General features: G+C 45.7%; 1 protein-coding gene across 1 annotated transcript in view; it reads right to left on the bottom strand.

The window, feature by feature from the left end:
- Window positions 1–3,436, bottom strand: part of LOC105931192 (cadherin-12) — an 83,991-nt gene extending 80,555 nt beyond the window's left edge. Inside the window, exon 1 of the mRNA XM_036125105.1 lies at window positions 2,601–3,436. Within this exon, the coding sequence (XP_035980998.1) occupies window positions 2,601–2,742 (142 nt within the window). The 5' untranslated portion in view covers window positions 2,743–3,436. The remainder of the gene's footprint in view (window positions 1–2,600) is intronic.
- Between the last annotated feature and the right edge of the window lie 14,875 nt (window positions 3,437–18,311).

The following is an 18,311-nucleotide window of genomic DNA, read 5'->3' as shown; positions in this document are numbered from 1 at the left end:
CTTTTCCTCGCAGCCAGAGGAGCTTGACCGTCTGACTGGCGGTATTTACATTCAGGGTAGAGCGCCGCGTGTCACCTCAAAGCACACAAAGAAGTACGGAGGGGTATCTTTTGCTTTGCTGTTTTTGCTCCCCTGCTGCTTTTATCACGAATATAATTAGCATACACTTTAATACATGTGCTTGAAGTATGCAGAGCGGCCGACGTTTTGGTTCGCCCTTTGTTATTTTAAATGTTGGCTCTCCGCATGTTTAAGTAAACGGTGCAAACGAGTTAATCGGGTTTTAGCAGCAGCTTATGGAGCAAAAATGCAGAGTTTAAACACACTGACTGAATCCCCGACGCTGGAGGAACAAATCTCAAATCTGATCTAAATATAGACGGATGCCCATGAGCAAAATAACATCTACCCTGCTTTATTTGCCAGGAGTCGTAGCTGGAGATGCAATCACACCACATAAACAGGCCACCGCTTACGACGGGGCATAATGACAAATAATGAAAAGCAATTACGAAGAGAAATGATGATGAAAGCCCCCTGCGTTGCTGTAATTGTGGAGTGTTTGTTTTATTATTAAAGCATGTATGAACATCCGGCAGGTCATTGTGTTCTCTGCAAAATGTAGATTCATCGTGAAGTGCCTTGTAAATAGTCTGGGAACCTCTCCACATGTTGTCACATTACACTAACTTCAGTGTATCTTTGAGAAAATTAGTGAGATAGGTCAACATATAACAACAAGTGAGCTGTAAAGTGGAGAAATATTCACAGGAGGTTTACTAAGAAACTTATATATACACATATATATTCAGGTTCCTTGACTAAACGCTTATTAGAACCATGTTTCACTGCAGTTCCAGCTGCGAGTCACTTGCAGGTATTTCTCCACATGTTGTGTCTGTCCTGTCTTCTTTGCAGAAAAGCTCAAGCTCAGTCAGATTGGATGGAGAGCATTTTCAAGTATTGCCACATATTCCCAAAATACGGTCTTTGACTAAGCCAGAGGCATGCAACCTGCGACTCCAGAGCCACAGCTCACTCTTAAGGTGTGCACAAATTGCTCTTAATGACTTGGACTGTTGACTGGAGTTGGTCGCGCCCTAATGCAACATCAACGGGGGCTACGGCTGCAACTCACACCAACGGTTTAGGAGCACAGAAAAAAGGGGACGGTTTGGGTGTAAAGCGGCTCCTATGGAACAGAAGACAGAAGAAATAAGATCAATTGGCCAAGGAAGGACTGCGGAAGCTCTGGTCTCTGAGAACCAGCGAGGCTAAGCGCGATGCCTTTCCTCGTGTCTCCCCTAGAATTTGGGCTCAGTGATCCACAGAGTCTGCTGTTAGTGCCGCTGTGGCTTTGAACTCGTCGATGAAAACAACTTGATCATTCCAGAGGTGGCAGCCTCACCCATCGGATGTCGGAGCTGAAGCTGAAACAACTGGTCGAGCCAAAGAGGTGAACCTCAGTCCATGCTGCCATGACGGAGAGTCAAGCTGTGAGCCTTTGTGAGCAGGACATCATCTGGACATTGGAGCGTTGCCATTAATAGGAGGGAAGTTCTTCATTTGACCAACCCCTTCATCCAGGAAACAGAGTGAAGGGCTTAGATAAAGTTAGGAAGTTAGTCAAATTTTAATTTGTGATTTCTATGTTTGCTTGATTATGCTGTTACTAATTTCATGCTAAAGCGTACTAACTAAAGAAACATATGAAAATTCTATTGCAAGTTGTGGACTTTCGATTTATTGAGTCACCTTTTAGTGGTTGTAAAACGGAAATGGTGCATGGTTCTAGAAATATTTAGGAGGTCTTTAAAACTTAATAAATACAAACTTAATGGAATACAAACTTATTGAACAACACCCTTTGGATTTTTTGACTCACTAAAACATAACCGGTCCAATAACAAGTGCCGTTGTGAAAGAGTAGGAGACACAGTTAACTAGGGTGAAAGACAGGAAGTAGGTGGCCTCAGGCTAGGCTGCCTAACTTGTTTACTGAAAAAGGGTGGGGCCTTAGGAGGGAGGTAGTTAGAAGACCGGTCCTACTTATCTAGCTAAAAAGGTCTCACAGGAACTCTAAGGAGGGTAATGCTGTTTCAGTTGAGAGATCTTTAGAACCCTAGCTAGTTTGAGCTTTAACCCAAATAGAGAAAGGCAGAGGAGGGGGTTTAAGCACAACTCAACAATAGTTTGGATGGGAAATATTGACTGTCTAAAAAATGTCAGAATGAACTGGTCAGGCTCTAATTGCCATGAAAAGTCTAGTGTCGGGAAAGATAGAATTGAATGTTTTTATGTATTTCAAGGCTAAATCTGAATAGCAGTTTTACAACAGAATGACATAAATGTTACAAAGGCCATCATTCCACAATTTGTTTGCTTTTTTACTTCTTTGTCTATAAATAATACATTTTTCTTCAAAAAAAATGTTCTGACTTTGTAAATATTTATTCTATAGGTTCTAAAAACTTCACAAAAGCCATTTTGTGAAGGTATGCAAAACCTCAAATTGAATATGTTGAATTCTGCCTTTGTAACGTGAAAAAATATAAAGGGCATCAAAAGAAGTAAAGACTTTTACAAATACCAGTACTTACTTTTAGAGAACCTGGGTGGGTTATCGTTGACATCGCTGAGGGTAATGTTGACAATGGTGGTCCCAGCCAGGCCTCCCAGTTGCCCGCCCATGTCCTTGGCCTGGATTAACACCTGGTACTCTTCCTTCACTTCTCTGTCCATATTTGGCAAAGCCGTCTTTATAACTCCTGGAGTGAGAGCAAGATTTATGGCAGTAAGAGGTAAAAGAGAGGGAAGACAAAGTGGGAAAAAAAATCAGATTGCAGAAAAGAGCAATAGCGACATGAAAAGAGAAAGAAATCGAGTGTTATACACAAGGCAAGCAGGGAGGCGCTCAATTTACTTCAAAATGCACAATATATTGCCAGGAAAGAAGCTCACTCCTCCGCACAAAGCTGCAGAAGTATGAGGCCGAAAATAGAGGTCACCTCACAAACTGGAAACACTTGACATTCAACAGGGAGCACTGTTGAAGCCATATAATGATTCACTTGAGGATCTGAGACCCTGAGATCAGAGAGGGTTTGTACTGCAGATTAATAGCGGGGTCAGTGGGAGGTTGGCAGGCAAAAGGGAAGCATGCAGCACCGGTTGGACTAAACTTTTCCCTTCCATTATTCCATAAATTACACTGGGATCGTCTTCCATTTGATTCACAGACTTTCGGAGACGCTGATTGTTTTTGAAATCTCTGCCATCGTTCTCTGCAGCACGCATGCGGCTTTATGCGTGTTGTTGTCGTTCCCCGCCCATGCCTTTGTTCACCTTTTACCTCCCAGCGTTTGTTCTACTTTTCTTCTGCGCATTTGGAGATAGAGGCAGCCCCAGCAGGACAAACATTTGCTTTAACAGTTTGAATTTCTTTTTTTTTTTTCTTTCACGACCAGTTTGAAATATAATCACAGTTGGTGCTCCGCAAAGCTCTGGGATGAGTAGAGCGATCACCAACAGATTCCACCTTATCTGGCTGTGTGATATGCATGAACCTATTTCCATATGCATTGAAATGCCCCAGATACCGAGGGAACAGAAACAGAGTTCTGGCAGTACGAAGTCATTTCAGATTTAGAGCAGTCATGCTCTATATACCACCTCCACCCCAAGCCCCTTTCACCTGCTTTTGACATGATCTATCAACAAATAAGTGGGAGAAATAAATCATGTCAGTTCAGCAGAAAAAGAAAATATGTTGGTGTTGTGCCAGTTCAGACGTGACAGAAAGCGGTAACGGACTACGTTACCCATGATGCAATGTGGTCAAAATTGCCACCAACTCATGTGGTCAAAATGGCCACCAACTCCCATCACGCAACACGGCAAAATGGCCGCCGATCAAGGAAACAGCATCAATTCGGGACGTAACGGACTGCGTTACCCATGATGCAATGTGGTCAAAATGGCCACCAACTCCCATCACGCAACACGGCAAAATGGCCGCCGATCAAGATAAAGTTGCTATGGTGATGGCTATAAAAGCCGATCACACACGATGAGCTTCCTTCTTCCCTGGCTTTTAGCCAACCCGAGAAGACACGCACACAGCTGATTCCCACGCCACGTGTTCGATTGCTCGCTGGACCGAGATTTTTCGACGCAACGGTGATTCCCTGCTTCATAACAGGAGGTCGACTTAAATAAGTACTTTTAAATTCCCTCTGATCAAAAGACTGAGAGACGCCGCATCTCCCAGTGATCGAAGAGGACCCCGCTTTGTCTGGCCAACAAAGCGACTGACTGTGAACCCGGAGGAAGAAACGAAGGAGCTTCTTCCCCGTGCCGCTGCAGCCTGTGGACAACTGCGCTCGTCGAAGCGCGTCCAGAAAGCCACACTCGGAGCGTTCCGGACCAGCCCCGAGGCAACTCAAAGTAACGGGGTTTTTCCCCTTTCATTTCTGTTTCACCAACAGGGTGTTTAGAAGTGCCTGGGCAGGCGGTAGAACTTTGTAGGTGTTGGTTAATGCTTTTATTCCACGACGAAGTTGGAATTACTTTGCTGAACATTTTCTTTGTATGTGCATGCATTTTACAATTGATTTGCTGTGTTGATTTGTGATCCATTAAGAACCCCGCCGTGGGTTGCCGCTTTATTCCTTTCTATCTTCTTCCCTGCTTCCCCCCTCTCTCTCTTTTCGCTCCTTATCAGTTTAATTTCTTTGTCCGAGCTCAAGTCGCGGGCTTTGCTTTAAACTCCCAGTTAGCTGCCCCCCCTCTCGAAGCGAGGCATTATCCTATCAGCGTAAGCGTGGTTACGTCATTAGGACCTCCCCTCATACGTCATCGTAGCAGCCATCTTGGGAGGGTCACGTGTATCTGAACTGTAGGTAGCTTAGCTGAACTAGCTTTGTGTAAGACATCAAAGCGTCCAGTGAGATTCCCGAAGCTGTTCTGTCTATCAAGGCTGATACGTGAAATGCCGGTGTTTCGAGGGCGGTGTTAAACAACTTTTGAGTTAAGTTAAGATCTGCTAACCGCTCATTTTAATCCATTGTTTATTTTTGTTTTGTTCTTTATTTCCACATATATATTTTGCATGTTTTAGTTTAGTAATGAGTAAGAATTCCAAAGTTGTTTGAATCAGAGAATTACTGTAACAGGGAATTGCTTTTGGTTCAATAAAACCACGACTGCGGAATAGACATTGTTTTGTGTTCAGTCCAATTCACAGTTACATGGTTATTCAGAAATCAGAGCTAACCTCCTTTGGAGTTAACATCTGACATTAATACAGAGACAATATCATTGGATGGTGATAAGGAATAAGGATTTAAACTCTAATTGCAGTTACATTGGGGTTCTCACAGCCTGCTGGATAAACCTGGTCGGTTAACAGTCCGACCTGATCATTTATTCCAGCATAAATGAGTTCATAACAGCAAGTTAACTAATGCATTAGTGGTATAAATACTTATAAGCTTATAGCTAACATCACCACCATTTGAACTATATTTGTTATAGCAAAATTTTGAGTTGAATGATTTATTATTTAAATTATAATACCAAATTATAATTAATAATAATAATAAGCATATTCAACCAGCTTATGGCATAGCATAAATTGGCTTTTCCCGGTGTGGGCTGGAGTCTACTTATTGGCGTTCCTTTAGACTAAATCGAATAACCAGCAACTTATGAATTGAATGAACACAATCCATATTCCAGCATTTTGACTGCTCACCTTGCCAAAAGGACTATTCAGTCATAATTGATTAAGGAGGTATCATTACTAAATATATACGTGTTTGTGGTGGTTTGAGGTTGTTAACCTGGGGTTTGAATATTGATTTCTGGACTGGAAGTCAGCTAGATTGAAATACACAGCAGCCAGCGTCTGCTACTTGTCAATCAGAGTCTGTGTCGTGTTCTGCTTTGAAAAGAGAGACCTTGCCTCCATCTGGTGGCCAGGATAGGTAGTTGCAGTCACGGTTTTAAAGACAGCTTAGATCGCTCAGTGTCCCGGAGGGACAGTTTTGAAAGTCAGTTTCTTTAAACTTACCTTACGGTTACGCCCCTTTGTCTTTTTTTATTTTATTTTATTCATTTTTTTTTCTCTTTCCTCCCTTATCCCCCTTCTGCTCATCATAAGTGGTCAAAATTGAGCTGTGATTTTGAAACTAAGGTTGCAATTTAGCGGTTTTTAACTGTCATTCTTTGCCACCTCTGAAGCTCCAAAACACTTTGCTATTTTCCACACATGTGTAGAGCACCTGTTCTGAAATAACTTACATCACAAACAAAGCCACAGCTTTATCATTTAATCACTGGCCGAAAGGTTAGTGGCCCATGTCACTCAAAGTTAATTTTCTCAAAGTTAAACAAGCATATTAACCGTTCCTAAAACATAGGAGTTGTAAGTCGCAGGGTTGATTCTCCCCTGCGCAGCCTAATTAAACGCACGTATTTGAACCCACTTACTGCAGTTAAAGTGCCAGTCATAGTGCGTGTTTGCTGTTAACAGTTAAAGTGAAGCCACTTAACAGTTGTTGTTAGCAGTTGTTGTTTAGCGCTGAGCTAAATTAAAGCGTATGCGTTGTTACCTAGTGCTAAGCTGGAATACAGCGTTGTTATTTGTTGTCTGTCATTTAGCGCTCTGCTAAACTACAGTGTTACTTGTTGTGTTGTTATCCATAGCTGACAAAGAATGGATAGTAGCGGTTCTTCAGTCAAAGGAGCTGAAGGTCCAAACCATTCCATTGGAATGGAGGCCCAGGATGTCATTAGCTCACTGCTTAAAATGACACCGGACGAACAAACCCATCTGAATCAGTTTAGCATAGAAGACTGTGAGAGGAGAATTCAGGAATTGGTGCAGGAGGTCCAGAGCAAACCTAAACATAGATTGGTAGCAGATGTTTTGGGTGAATTAACTGCGTTATACCACCGAAGGTTAACGCTAGAGACCGATCTGCGTAACAGAGAGGTTGAGATGCGGATCGCAGCTGAGGAAAGAGTTAGGGAGCTAGAACAGAGAAGTGTTCAGGGCAGCTGTCATCCCACAGAGGAGCGAGAGGAGGATCGCATTAGCTTGCAGACAGAAGGATCTGAGTGTGAGGACTCCAGAGGAAAACATGGAGATCACACCTGGAGGACATTGGATGAACTGGGCCCTCAGACACCTTCTGAGCGAAGGGTAAGCGAAGGTCAGGACAGATATAGCAGTGTGATACAGAAAGAAATGCCTAAACAACTTACGGTGGCAATCAGGACTGATCCACATGATGTAAATCATGGGAAAACACCTGCTTCCCACCTGACCCCTGACACGGCTCGCTATGATCTTTTCCCCCCACCAGGGCGACGAGAGCACCGTTCCTGGGACACAGGTGAACCCCACTCCTCTGAACTGCGTCCACAGACAAGAGTTCATGACAGGGGGGGTCCCCCTGCGTCCCACAAACGGCCGCCGATGCCAGGTAGGTGGTCAGAACTGGAGCCTCCCTCCCACCGTGGTTACCACAGGCAGGAGTCGTCAGGAGAGGACTCAGATGGACCAGCTCCGATCCCTGAACAGGGACTGCGGATGCGTCAACTTGAGTCCCTGGCCCGAGACATAGAGCGTTTTGATCCTAGCAATACAGAATCCACCATTGGTGACTATCTCAGAGAGGTAGAGCGCTGTCTGCTAGACTTATATAGCCCCTCAGCTCGAGAAAAGTTGAAGCTTATCTGGAAAACCACGTCCAGAAGTGTCCATGTTTTCATAGAAAGCCTCCCTCCAGCTACACGTGACCGTTATTCAGCTCTTTGTCAGGCTTTAAGAGAAGAATATTCGGTGTTTACAGACCCAGCTTCTGCAACTCTTGGAGCTTTTGCAATTCAGCAAAAGAGAACTGAAGCACCAAAAGCGTACTACCGTCGCTTGCGGGCTGCTTACCTTCAGGGACGAAATGCTCCCGGCTTGGAGGAAGACCACACTTTCAAATCTTTGTTCCTCCATAATCTTCATGAAAGCGTGCGTTATGAGGTTACCATGCATTGTAGAACCAAGAAACTTACCATGCAGGAAATCAGGAAATACGCGCAGGTGGCATGGGAAACACGTGTCCGGCCCAACAAAGGAGCCGATAGTGATAAAAAGGTTCTGCAGATTCGAGCCAAACCAGAAAAGAGTTTAGGTCTGGAGGGACATGAGATGCCTCCCTTCAAACCTAAAACTAGATTTGGTCCTAAGAAGCAACATGGTTTTGAGCCGCAGCAGAAGAAAGCTTCTCAGGATAGGAGAGGTCAGCATGGCAGCATGGAAGGTGAGAGGTTTCAAAAATGGCACAGGCCGGATCCAGCTCGATACGGTAAGCAAGCTGACAGGCCGGAAAGGTCGAAAAGCACACATGACCACAAAGGCTGGAACCTGTGCATAGAGGAGTCAATGAGAAAGGAGATGGAGGAGACTTTTCGCAGGTCGCTCGCCGAAACAGTGCGTCAGATCGCGCCGCAGCCGTACCAGCCACCATCCAATCCTGTCGACCCTCCAGGTAAGCCAGGCCCAAAACCCCAGCCAGCATGACTAGGCGTGGAACAGGCTTCCCCTTCTAACAGAGTTTATCTGATTAAGGGGGGGGACCAACCGAAAATTCACCGACAACCTTCTAAGATCCCATCAGCAGGTGATCAGAAAGCCCCTTTTCTAAGGTTTCTAGGTGAGCTAAACCATCATGAAAATGCACACCGCTTATACTGCTCGACAGTTATCGGAGGATGTGTAACTGCAAATGCTCTTTTAGACACGGGTTCCGAGATCAGTCTAATGTGCTCAGATTTGTTTGATGAGGTGACCAGAGCTATGGTGTCTCTTGGGAAACCGTTCCAGGTGGAGACCTGTAACGTGGGCATCACTAGCTACACTCAGGATCAGTCATGCATCACCAAACGGGCGTGGTTAGACATCACTTTCCGTGACATGACCCTGGTGCACCCCATCTACATATGTACTTTGGACACAGAACCTTTTCTTGTGGGTCAGGACCTGTTGAACAGGTTAGCCCCACTCATTGACTGCTATCATGGTCATCTTTGGGCCCAAGTAGGGACTCCCAAGCCCCTCACTTCTGGAAGTGGACTGTCCGTCCCTATCAACCAGGTGACATGCTCCGAGGAGCCCAAAGAACTTTTAGCACCATTTCTGCCTTCCACAGAGCCGATTTCCAAATCCTCTGACACACCCCTGCTTGAGCTGAACAACCGCTCAGCTTACCTTTTAGTGGAGAATCCAACTCGCATGCCGATCCAAGTGGTGGCGAAGAAACCTCTTGGGGTGCTCATCGAAAACTCTTTCCACGACTTTGAGTTGAGCATTCCCGTCATCGGAGACCTGCCCTTATTCTTGACTGGCAGACAGGACTCTCCAGACACCGTGTTTACCTTTCCTTCCAGCATGATCCAAATCAGGCGACATGAAGCTCGGCCTGCTGGATCCATTTGTGGTGCAACGCTTGAAGCTGAAGGAAATCTGTTGGTGTATGCGATAGCAACCAACCCAACAGAACCAGCACCAAATCAACCAGAGAATTGGGACTCACCCACTGAGCCCTGCCCTGGCTTCGAAACAGAAATCATGCAACAGCTGGAAAAAGCTGATGCACTGACCACTGAAACAGAGGAAACAGCACTTAAGGAGCTGTTTTATGAGTTTCAGCCCATTCAGCCCAAAGATTCAAACGAACTTGGGATCACACTGACACACGTCCATGATTCACCAGTAGGAGAACACAGAAGCTGCAAAGCTAATCTGACAACTCTCCCACAGGTGACGCCCCGGCCTTCAATGGCCCAGGACACCCAGGAGTATGTACAAGGCTGCTTAACCTGCAGCCAGTTACAACCCACACGGCCACTAGACCGAGCCCTGCTTCAGCAAAGGGGGGTTATATTTCCGTGGTCACATTTGCAGACTGACTGGATCGGTCCAGTCCCCGAATCGTTAAGAGATAACAAATATCTTTTGACAATAACAGGCAGTTTCACAGAATGGGTCGAATGTTTGCCGGCACCGAAAGACACCGCTGTCACCACAGCAGCCCTGCTGCTAAATCACGTTTTCAGCCGGTGGGGCCTTCCCCTGTCCATCGACTCGGACAGAGGAACGCATTTCACGTCAAACATCTTGACCGTGCTTTCTGACATGTTGAGCGTGGAAGTTAAATTCCACATCACCTACCGCCCACAGTCATCCGGACAGGTGGAGCGAATGAACTGCACCGTGGTCAGCATGTCAAAGGAACATGCCAGCAGCCATGGTAGGAACTGGGATACAAAGCTTCCCCTGGTCCTAATGCTAATCCGCTCTACCTCACCATGCTCCACAGGGATGACACTTTTCCAGATGATGACAGGAAGACAAAGGACACTTCCCCTGAATCTCATCTACCAGCCCGAAGACGTCAGTGTGACAACCGTCTACACGGCACACCAGTGCATCACTGACTTAAAAGACCGTCTCCGAACGACTTTCGCGTGGCCTCGAAAGAACCTAGAAGCCAGCGTGCAAAGTCCAGAGTACACATGGGTTCATTCGAACCGAACTAAACCGTCCACTAAACTCTCCTCACAGGGAAGGGAGCCTAACTCCGCCCCCGCCGAAGAGAACAATGCATAGCATTAAATAGGACAAGTGCACGTTTAATTAGGACATTTTAAACATGCACTAACAAAGCAAATGTCCATACATAACTTCACGTCTATAATTTCACACTCAGCCATAACACCATGCATTGCTTTGGAAACGCTCACAGAAGTGGTAAAGAATGACATGATGTATACTCAGGTTGTTAGAGATTTAATGCAGGACCTCACTCGAGAGGTTAGTTCATCCATAAATAGCCTTGCTGAAGGACGGATTCCTCCGTACCTGGTACCAGTAGATTTGGTTGAAAAGGTTCTCAAATCTGCCTCTAGTGAAACACTGCAACCACCACAAATACACCTGGCGCACAGCCTAGGTAGTGCAATTCCGATATTTGTAAATCCTGACAACTTGGAGATAGGATTTATGCTAAACCTTCCCATCATTGAAAGAGCTAATGTGTATAGGCTTAAATCAGTATTGAATGTCGGTTTTTGGCAAGGTGAGACCCACGTACACCTACAAACTCCCTCAATATTGGCCTATCATGATGCTGATCCCAAGCTTTATTTAGTCCCTAATTTGGATTTGTGTACCAAAACCAAAGACATCCACTGGGTATGCCCAAGCAACCCATTTATCAGAGACGTTACCAATTACCTGTGTGGTCTAATGAATCTCCTGAACAAAACTGTCAGGCTAGAATGACCCTTAAAGATGCAGGTGTGGAAACCAAAATTGAGCGGGCAGGTAACCGCTGGCTCGTTAGCACCCCAGAGGCAGAAGCCCTGTTATCCTACGAGCAGCATGACACAGTTACTAGACTAAAACTGCCCAACCAAACCATTTTCTGTTCCCCACCTCAAGGTGCTCCAGTCCACATTGGAAACATGGTTCTGCATCACCTTGACGTTGATAAATATGACTCAGAGATTGAAATAATGTCTTTAAGGGATACAATTTCAGCATTGATGTCGGCATTGAAAGACAGCTTTTACTTGCAGGCACCCAGCTGATTAAATTCAGTCTCACTCCATCAGAGTTGAGCTCGGTCCCTCTGCTTCGCTTCCCCAGAGCTACAGAGTCGACCGACACTCACATTATGACCATTATTGTGGTTCTCCTTGTATTTGGATGGGCCATCACTACCGCGATGGCGTATGCAGCATACAAGCAGATCAAACAGTTGCAAACCAGGATTGACGCCCTCACCTTTGTCGCTCCCAGGTTCGTAGCACCAGCTCCTTGAAGGTCATAAGCTGATTAGACTACGAACCGCTGTCTCTTTCCTTTCCCTTTTTCCCTCTCTCCTTTCTTTGGTTCAAAGTTCAAACCTGATGACCAATGAATGTATTGACAATGGTGATTGTGAAGTTTGCATTTCTTTTTTTTTATTACTTTATTGTTGCCTTATTAGCCAATAGAAACGACTAGCTATAGCTTAGTCCTGCCCAGGCTAGGTCACTGACCCAGGCACAATGAATGCTTCATTTTTCCTCCTCTTGGATGATGAACTGAACTGCATGAATCCCAATGGACTACTAGAAAGACTATTAGGTTGTTCCACTCATGCACAACGGATTTTCGTCACGCCAGAATGGACTTGGTTGTAGCTTTAAAGACTGTGACCAGCATCCCACTCTTCAAAGCTAAAGGGGGGTATGTTGTGCCAGTTCAGACGTGACAGAAAGCGGTAACGGACTACGTTACCCATGATGCAATGTGGTCAAAATGGCCACCAACTCATGTGGTCAAAATGGCCACCAACTCCCATCACGCAACACGGCAAAATGGCCGCCGATCAAGGAAACAGCATCAATTCGGGACGTAACGGACTGCGTTACCCATGATGCAATGTGGTCAAAATGGCCACCAACTCCCATCACGCAACACGGCAAAATGGCCGCCGATCAAGATAAAGTTGCTATGGTGATGGCTATAAAAGCCGATCACACACGATGAGCTTCCTTCTTCCCTGGCTTTTAGCCAACCCGAGAAGACACGCACACAGCTGATTCCCACGCCACGTGTTCGATTGCTCGCTGGACCGAGATTTTTCGACGCAACGGTGATTCCCTGCTTCATAACAGGAGGTCGACTTAAATAAGTACTTTTAAATTCCCTCTGATCAAAAGACTGAGAGACGCCGCATCTCCCAGTGATCGAAGAGGACCCCGCTTTGTCTGGCCAACAAAGCGACTGACTGTGAACCCGGAGGAAGAAACGAAGGAGCTTCTTCCCCGTGCCGCTGCAGCCTGTGGACAACTGCGCTCGTCGAAGCGCGTCCAGAAAGCCACACTCGGAGCGTTCCGGACCAGCCCCGAGGCAACTCAAAGTAACGGGGTTTTTCCCCTTTCATTTCTGTTTCACCAACAGGGTGTTTAGAAGTGCCTGGGCAGGCGGTAGAACTTTGTAGGTGTTGGTTAATGCTTTTATTCCACGACGAAGTTGGAATTACTTTGCTGAACATTTTCTTTGTATGTGCATGCATTTTACAATTGATTTGCTGTGTTGATTTGTGATCCATTAAGAACCCCGCCGTGGGTTGCCGCTTTATTCCTTTCTATCTTCTTCCCTGCTTCCCCCCTCTCTCTCTTTTCGCTCCTTATCAGTTTAATTTCTTTGTCCGAGCTCAAGTCGCGGGCTTTGCTTTAAACTCCCAGTTAGCTGCCCCCCCTCTCGAAGCGAGGCATTATCCTATCAGCGTAAGCGTGGTTACGTCATTAGGACCTCCCCTCATACGTCATCGTAGCAGCCATCTTGGGAGGGTCACGTGTATCTGAACTGTAGGTAGCTTAGCTGAACTAGCTTTGTGTAAGACATCAAAGCGTCCAGTGAGATTCCCGAAGCTGTTCTGTCTATCAAGGCTGATACGTGAAATGCCGGTGTTTCGAGGGCGGTGTTAAACAACTTTTGAGTTAAGTTAAGATCTGCTAACCGCTCATTTTAATCCATTGTTTATTTTTGTTTTGTTCTTTATTTCCACATATATATTTTGCATGTTTTAGTTTAGTAATGAGTAAGAATTCCAAAGTTGTTTGAATCAGAGAATTACTGTAACAGGGAATTGCTTTTGGTTCAATAAAACCACGACTGCGGAATAGACATTGTTTTGTGTTCAGTCCAATTCACAGTTACATGGTTATTCAGAAATCAGAGCTAACCTCCTTTGGAGTTAACATCTGACATTAATACAGAGACAATATCATTGGATGGTGATAAGGAATAAGGATTTAAACTCTAATTGCAGTTACATTGGGGTTCTCACAGCCTGCTGGATAAACCTGGTCGGTTAACAGTCCGACCTGATCATTTATTCCAGCATAAATGAGTTCATAACAGCAAGTTAACTAATGCATTAGTGGTATAAATACTTATAAGCTTATAGCTAACATCACCACCATTTGAACTATATTTGTTATAGCAAAATTTTGAGTTGAATGATTTATTATTTAAATTATAATACCAAATTATAATTAATAATAATAATAAGCATATTCAACCAGCTTATGGCATAGCATAAATTGGCTTTTCCCGGTGTGGGCTGGAGTCTACTTATTGGCGTTCCTTTAGACTAAATCGAATAACCAGCAACTTATGAATTGAATGAACACAATCCATATTCCAGCATTTTGACTGCTCACCTTGCCAAAAGGACTATTCAGTCATAATTGATTAAGGAGGTATCATTACTAAATATATACGTGTTTGTGGTGGTTTGAGGTTGTTAACCTGGGGTTTGAATATTGATTTCTGGACTGGAAGTCAGCTAGATTGAAATACACAGCAGCCAGCGTCTGCTACTTGTCAATCAGAGTCTGTGTCGTGTTCTGCTTTGAAAAGAGAGACCTTGCCTCCATCTGGTGGCCAGGATAGGTAGTTGCAGTCACGGTTTTAAAGACAGCTTAGATCGCTCAGTGTCCCGGAGGGACAGTTTTGAAAGTCAGTTTCTTTAAACTTACCTTACGGTTACGCCCCTTTGTCTTTTTTTATTTTATTTTATTCATTTTTTTTTCTCTTTCCTCCCTTATCCCCCTTCTGCTCATCATAAGTGGTCAAAATTGAGCTGTGATTTTGAAACTAAGGTTGCAATTTAGCGGTTTTTAACTGTCATTCTTTGCCACCTCTGAAGCTCCAAAACACTTTGCTATTTTCCACACATGTGTAGAGCACCTGTTCTGAAATAACTTACATCACAAACAAAGCCACAGCTTTATCATTTAATCACTGGCCGAAAGGTTAGTGGCCCATGTCACTCAAAGTTAATTTTCTCAAAGTTAAACAAGCATATTAACCGTTCCTAAAACATAGGAGTTGTAAGTCGCAGGGTTGATTCTCCCCTGCGCAGCCTAATTAAACGCACGTATTTGAACCCACTTACTGCAGTTAAAGTGCCAGTCATAGTGCGTGTTTGCTGTTAACAGTTAAAGTGAAGCCACTTAACAGTTGTTGTTAGCAGTTGTTGTTTAGCGCTGAGCTAAATTAAAGCGTATGCGTTGTTACCTAGTGCTAAGCTGGAATACAGCGTTGTTATTTGTTGTCTGTCATTTAGCGCTCTGCTAAACTACAGTGTTACTTGTTGTGTTGTTATCCATAGCTGACAAAGAATGGATAGTAGCGGTTCTTCAGTCAAAGGAGCTGAAGGTCCAAACCATTCCATTGGAATGGAGGCCCAGGATGTCATTAGCTCACTGCTTAAAATGACACCGGACGAACAAACCCATCTGAATCAGTTTAGCATAGAAGACTGTGAGAGGAGAATTCAGGAATTGGTGCAGGAGGTCCAGAGCAAACCTAAACATAGATTGGTAGCAGATGTTTTGGGTGAATTAACTGCGTTATACCACCGAAGGTTAACGCTAGAGACCGATCTGCGTAACAGAGAGGTTGAGATGCGGATCGCAGCTGAGGAAAGAGTTAGGGAGCTAGAACAGAGAAGTGTTCAGGGCAGCTGTCATCCCACAGAGGAGCGAGAGGAGGATCGCATTAGCTTGCAGACAGAAGGATCTGAGTGTGAGGACTCCAGAGGAAAACATGGAGATCACACCTGGAGGACATTGGATGAACTGGGCCCTCAGACACCTTCTGAGCGAAGGGTAAGCGAAGGTCAGGACAGATATAGCAGTGTGATACAGAAAGAAATGCCTAAACAACTTACGGTGGCAATCAGGACTGATCCACATGATGTAAATCATGGGAAAACACCTGCTTCCCACCTGACCCCTGACACGGCTCGCTATGATCTTTTCCCCCCACCAGGGCGACGAGAGCACCGTTCCTGGGACACAGGTGAACCCCACTCCTCTGAACTGCGTCCACAGACAAGAGTTCATGACAGGGGGGGTCCCCCTGCGTCCCACAAACGGCCGCCGATGCCAGGTAGGTGGTCAGAACTGGAGCCTCCCTCCCACCGTGGTTACCACAGGCAGGAGTCGTCAGGAGAGGACTCAGATGGACCAGCTCCGATCCCTGAACAGGGACTGCGGATGCGTCAACTTGAGTCCCTGGCCCGAGACATAGAGCGTTTTGATCCTAGCAATACAGAATCCACCATTGGTGACTATCTCAGAGAGGTAGAGCGCTGTCTGCTAGACTTATATAGCCCCTCAGCTCGAGAAAAGTTGAAGCTTATCTGGAAAACCACGTCCAGAAGTGTCCATGTTTTCATAGAAAGCCTCCCTCCAGCTACACGTGACCGTTATTCAGCTCTTTGTCAGGCTTTAAGAGAAGAATATTCGGTGTTTACAGACCCAGCTTCTGCAACTCTTGGAGCTTTTGCAATTCAGCAAAAGAGAACTGAAGCACCAAAAGCGTACTACCGTCGCTTGCGGGCTGCTTACCTTCAGGGACGAAATGCTCCCGGCTTGGAGGAAGACCACACTTTCAAATCTTTGTTCCTCCATAATCTTCATGAAAGCGTGCGTTATGAGGTTACCATGCATTGTAGAACCAAGAAACTTACCATGCAGGAAATCAGGAAATACGCGCAGGTGGCATGGGAAACACGTGTCCCGGCCCAACAAAGGAGCCGATAGTGATAAAAAGGTTCTGCAGATTCGAGCCAAACCAGAAAAGAGTTTAGGTCTGGAGGGACATGAGATGCCTCCCTTCAAACCTAAAACTAGATTTGGTCCTAAGAAGCAACATGGTTTTGAGCCGCAGCAGAAGAAAGCTTCTCAGGATAGGAGAGGTCAGCATGGCAGCATGGAAGGTGAGAGGTTTCAAAAATGGCACAGGCCGGATCCAGCTCGATACGGTAAGCAAGCTGACAGGCCGGAAAGGTCGAAAAGCACACATGACCACAAAGGCTGGAACCTGTGCATAGAGGAGTCAATGAGAAAGGAGATGGAGGAGACTTTTCGCAGGTCGCTCGCCGAAACAGTGCGTCAGATCGCGCCGCAGCCGTACCAGCCACCATCCAATCCTGTCGACCCTCCAGGTAAGCCAGGCCCAAAACCCCAGCCAGCATGACTAGGCGTGGAACAGGCTTCCCCTTCTAACAGAGTTTATCTGATTAAGGGGGGGGACCAACCGAAAATTCACCGACAACCTTCTAAGATCCCATCAGCAGGTGATCAGAAAGCCCCTTTTCTAAGGTTTCTAGGTGAGCTAAACCATCATGAAAATGCACACCGCTTATACTGCTCGACAGTTATCGGAGGATGTGTAACTGCAAATGCTCTTTTAGACACGGGTTCCGAGATCAGTCTAATGTGCTCAGATTTGTTTGATGAGGTGACCAGAGCTATGGTGTCTCTTGGGAAACCGTTCCAGGTGGAGACCTGTAACGTGGGCATCACTAGCTACACTCAGGATCAGTCATGCATCACCAAACGGGCGTGGTTAGACATCACTTTCCGTGACATGACCCTGGTGCACCCCATCTACATATGTACTTTGGACACAGAACCTTTTCTTGTGGGTCAGGACCTGTTGAACAGGTTAGCCCCACTCATTGACTGCTATCATGGTCATCTTTGGGCCCAAGTAGGGGACTCCCAAGCCCCTCACTTCTGGAAGTGGACTGTCCGTCCCTATCAACCAGGTGACATGCTCCGAGGAGCCCAAAGAACTTTTAGCACCATTTCTGCCTTCCACAGAGCCGATTTCCAAATCCTCTGACACACCCCTGCTTGAGCTGAACAACCGCTCAGCTTACCTTTTAGTGGAGAATCCAACTCGCATGCCGATCCAAGTGGTGGCGAAGAAACCTCTTGGGTGCTCATCGAAAACCTCTTTCCACTACTTTGAGTTGAGCATTCCCGTCCATCGGAGACCTGCCTTATTCTTGACTGCAGACAGGACTCTCCAGACACCGTGTTTACCTTTCCTCCAGCATGATCCAAATCAGGCGACATGAAGCTCGGCCTGCTGGATCCATTGTGGTGCAACGCTTGAAGCTGAAGGAAATCTGTTGGTGTAGCGATAGCAACCAACCCAACAGAACCAGCACCAAATCAACCAGAGAATTGGAGACTCACCCCTGAGCCCTGCCTGGCTTCGAAACAGAAATCATGCAACAGCTGGAAAAAGCTGATGCATGACCACTGAAACAGAGGAAACAGCCACTTAAGGAGCTGTTTTATGAGTTTCAGCCCATTCAGCCCAAAGATTCAAACGAACTTGGGATCACACCTGACACACGTCCATGAATTCACCAGTAGGGGAGAAACAC

This window comes from Fundulus heteroclitus, chromosome 21 (genome assembly GCF_011125445.2).
Source record: "Fundulus heteroclitus isolate FHET01 chromosome 21, MU-UCD_Fhet_4.1, whole genome shotgun sequence".
NCBI lineage: Eukaryota > Metazoa > Chordata > Actinopteri > Cyprinodontiformes > Fundulidae > Fundulus > Fundulus heteroclitus.
The sequence above is the reverse complement of the archived record's forward strand: the minus strand, read 5'-3'. Positions and strand labels throughout refer to the sequence as shown.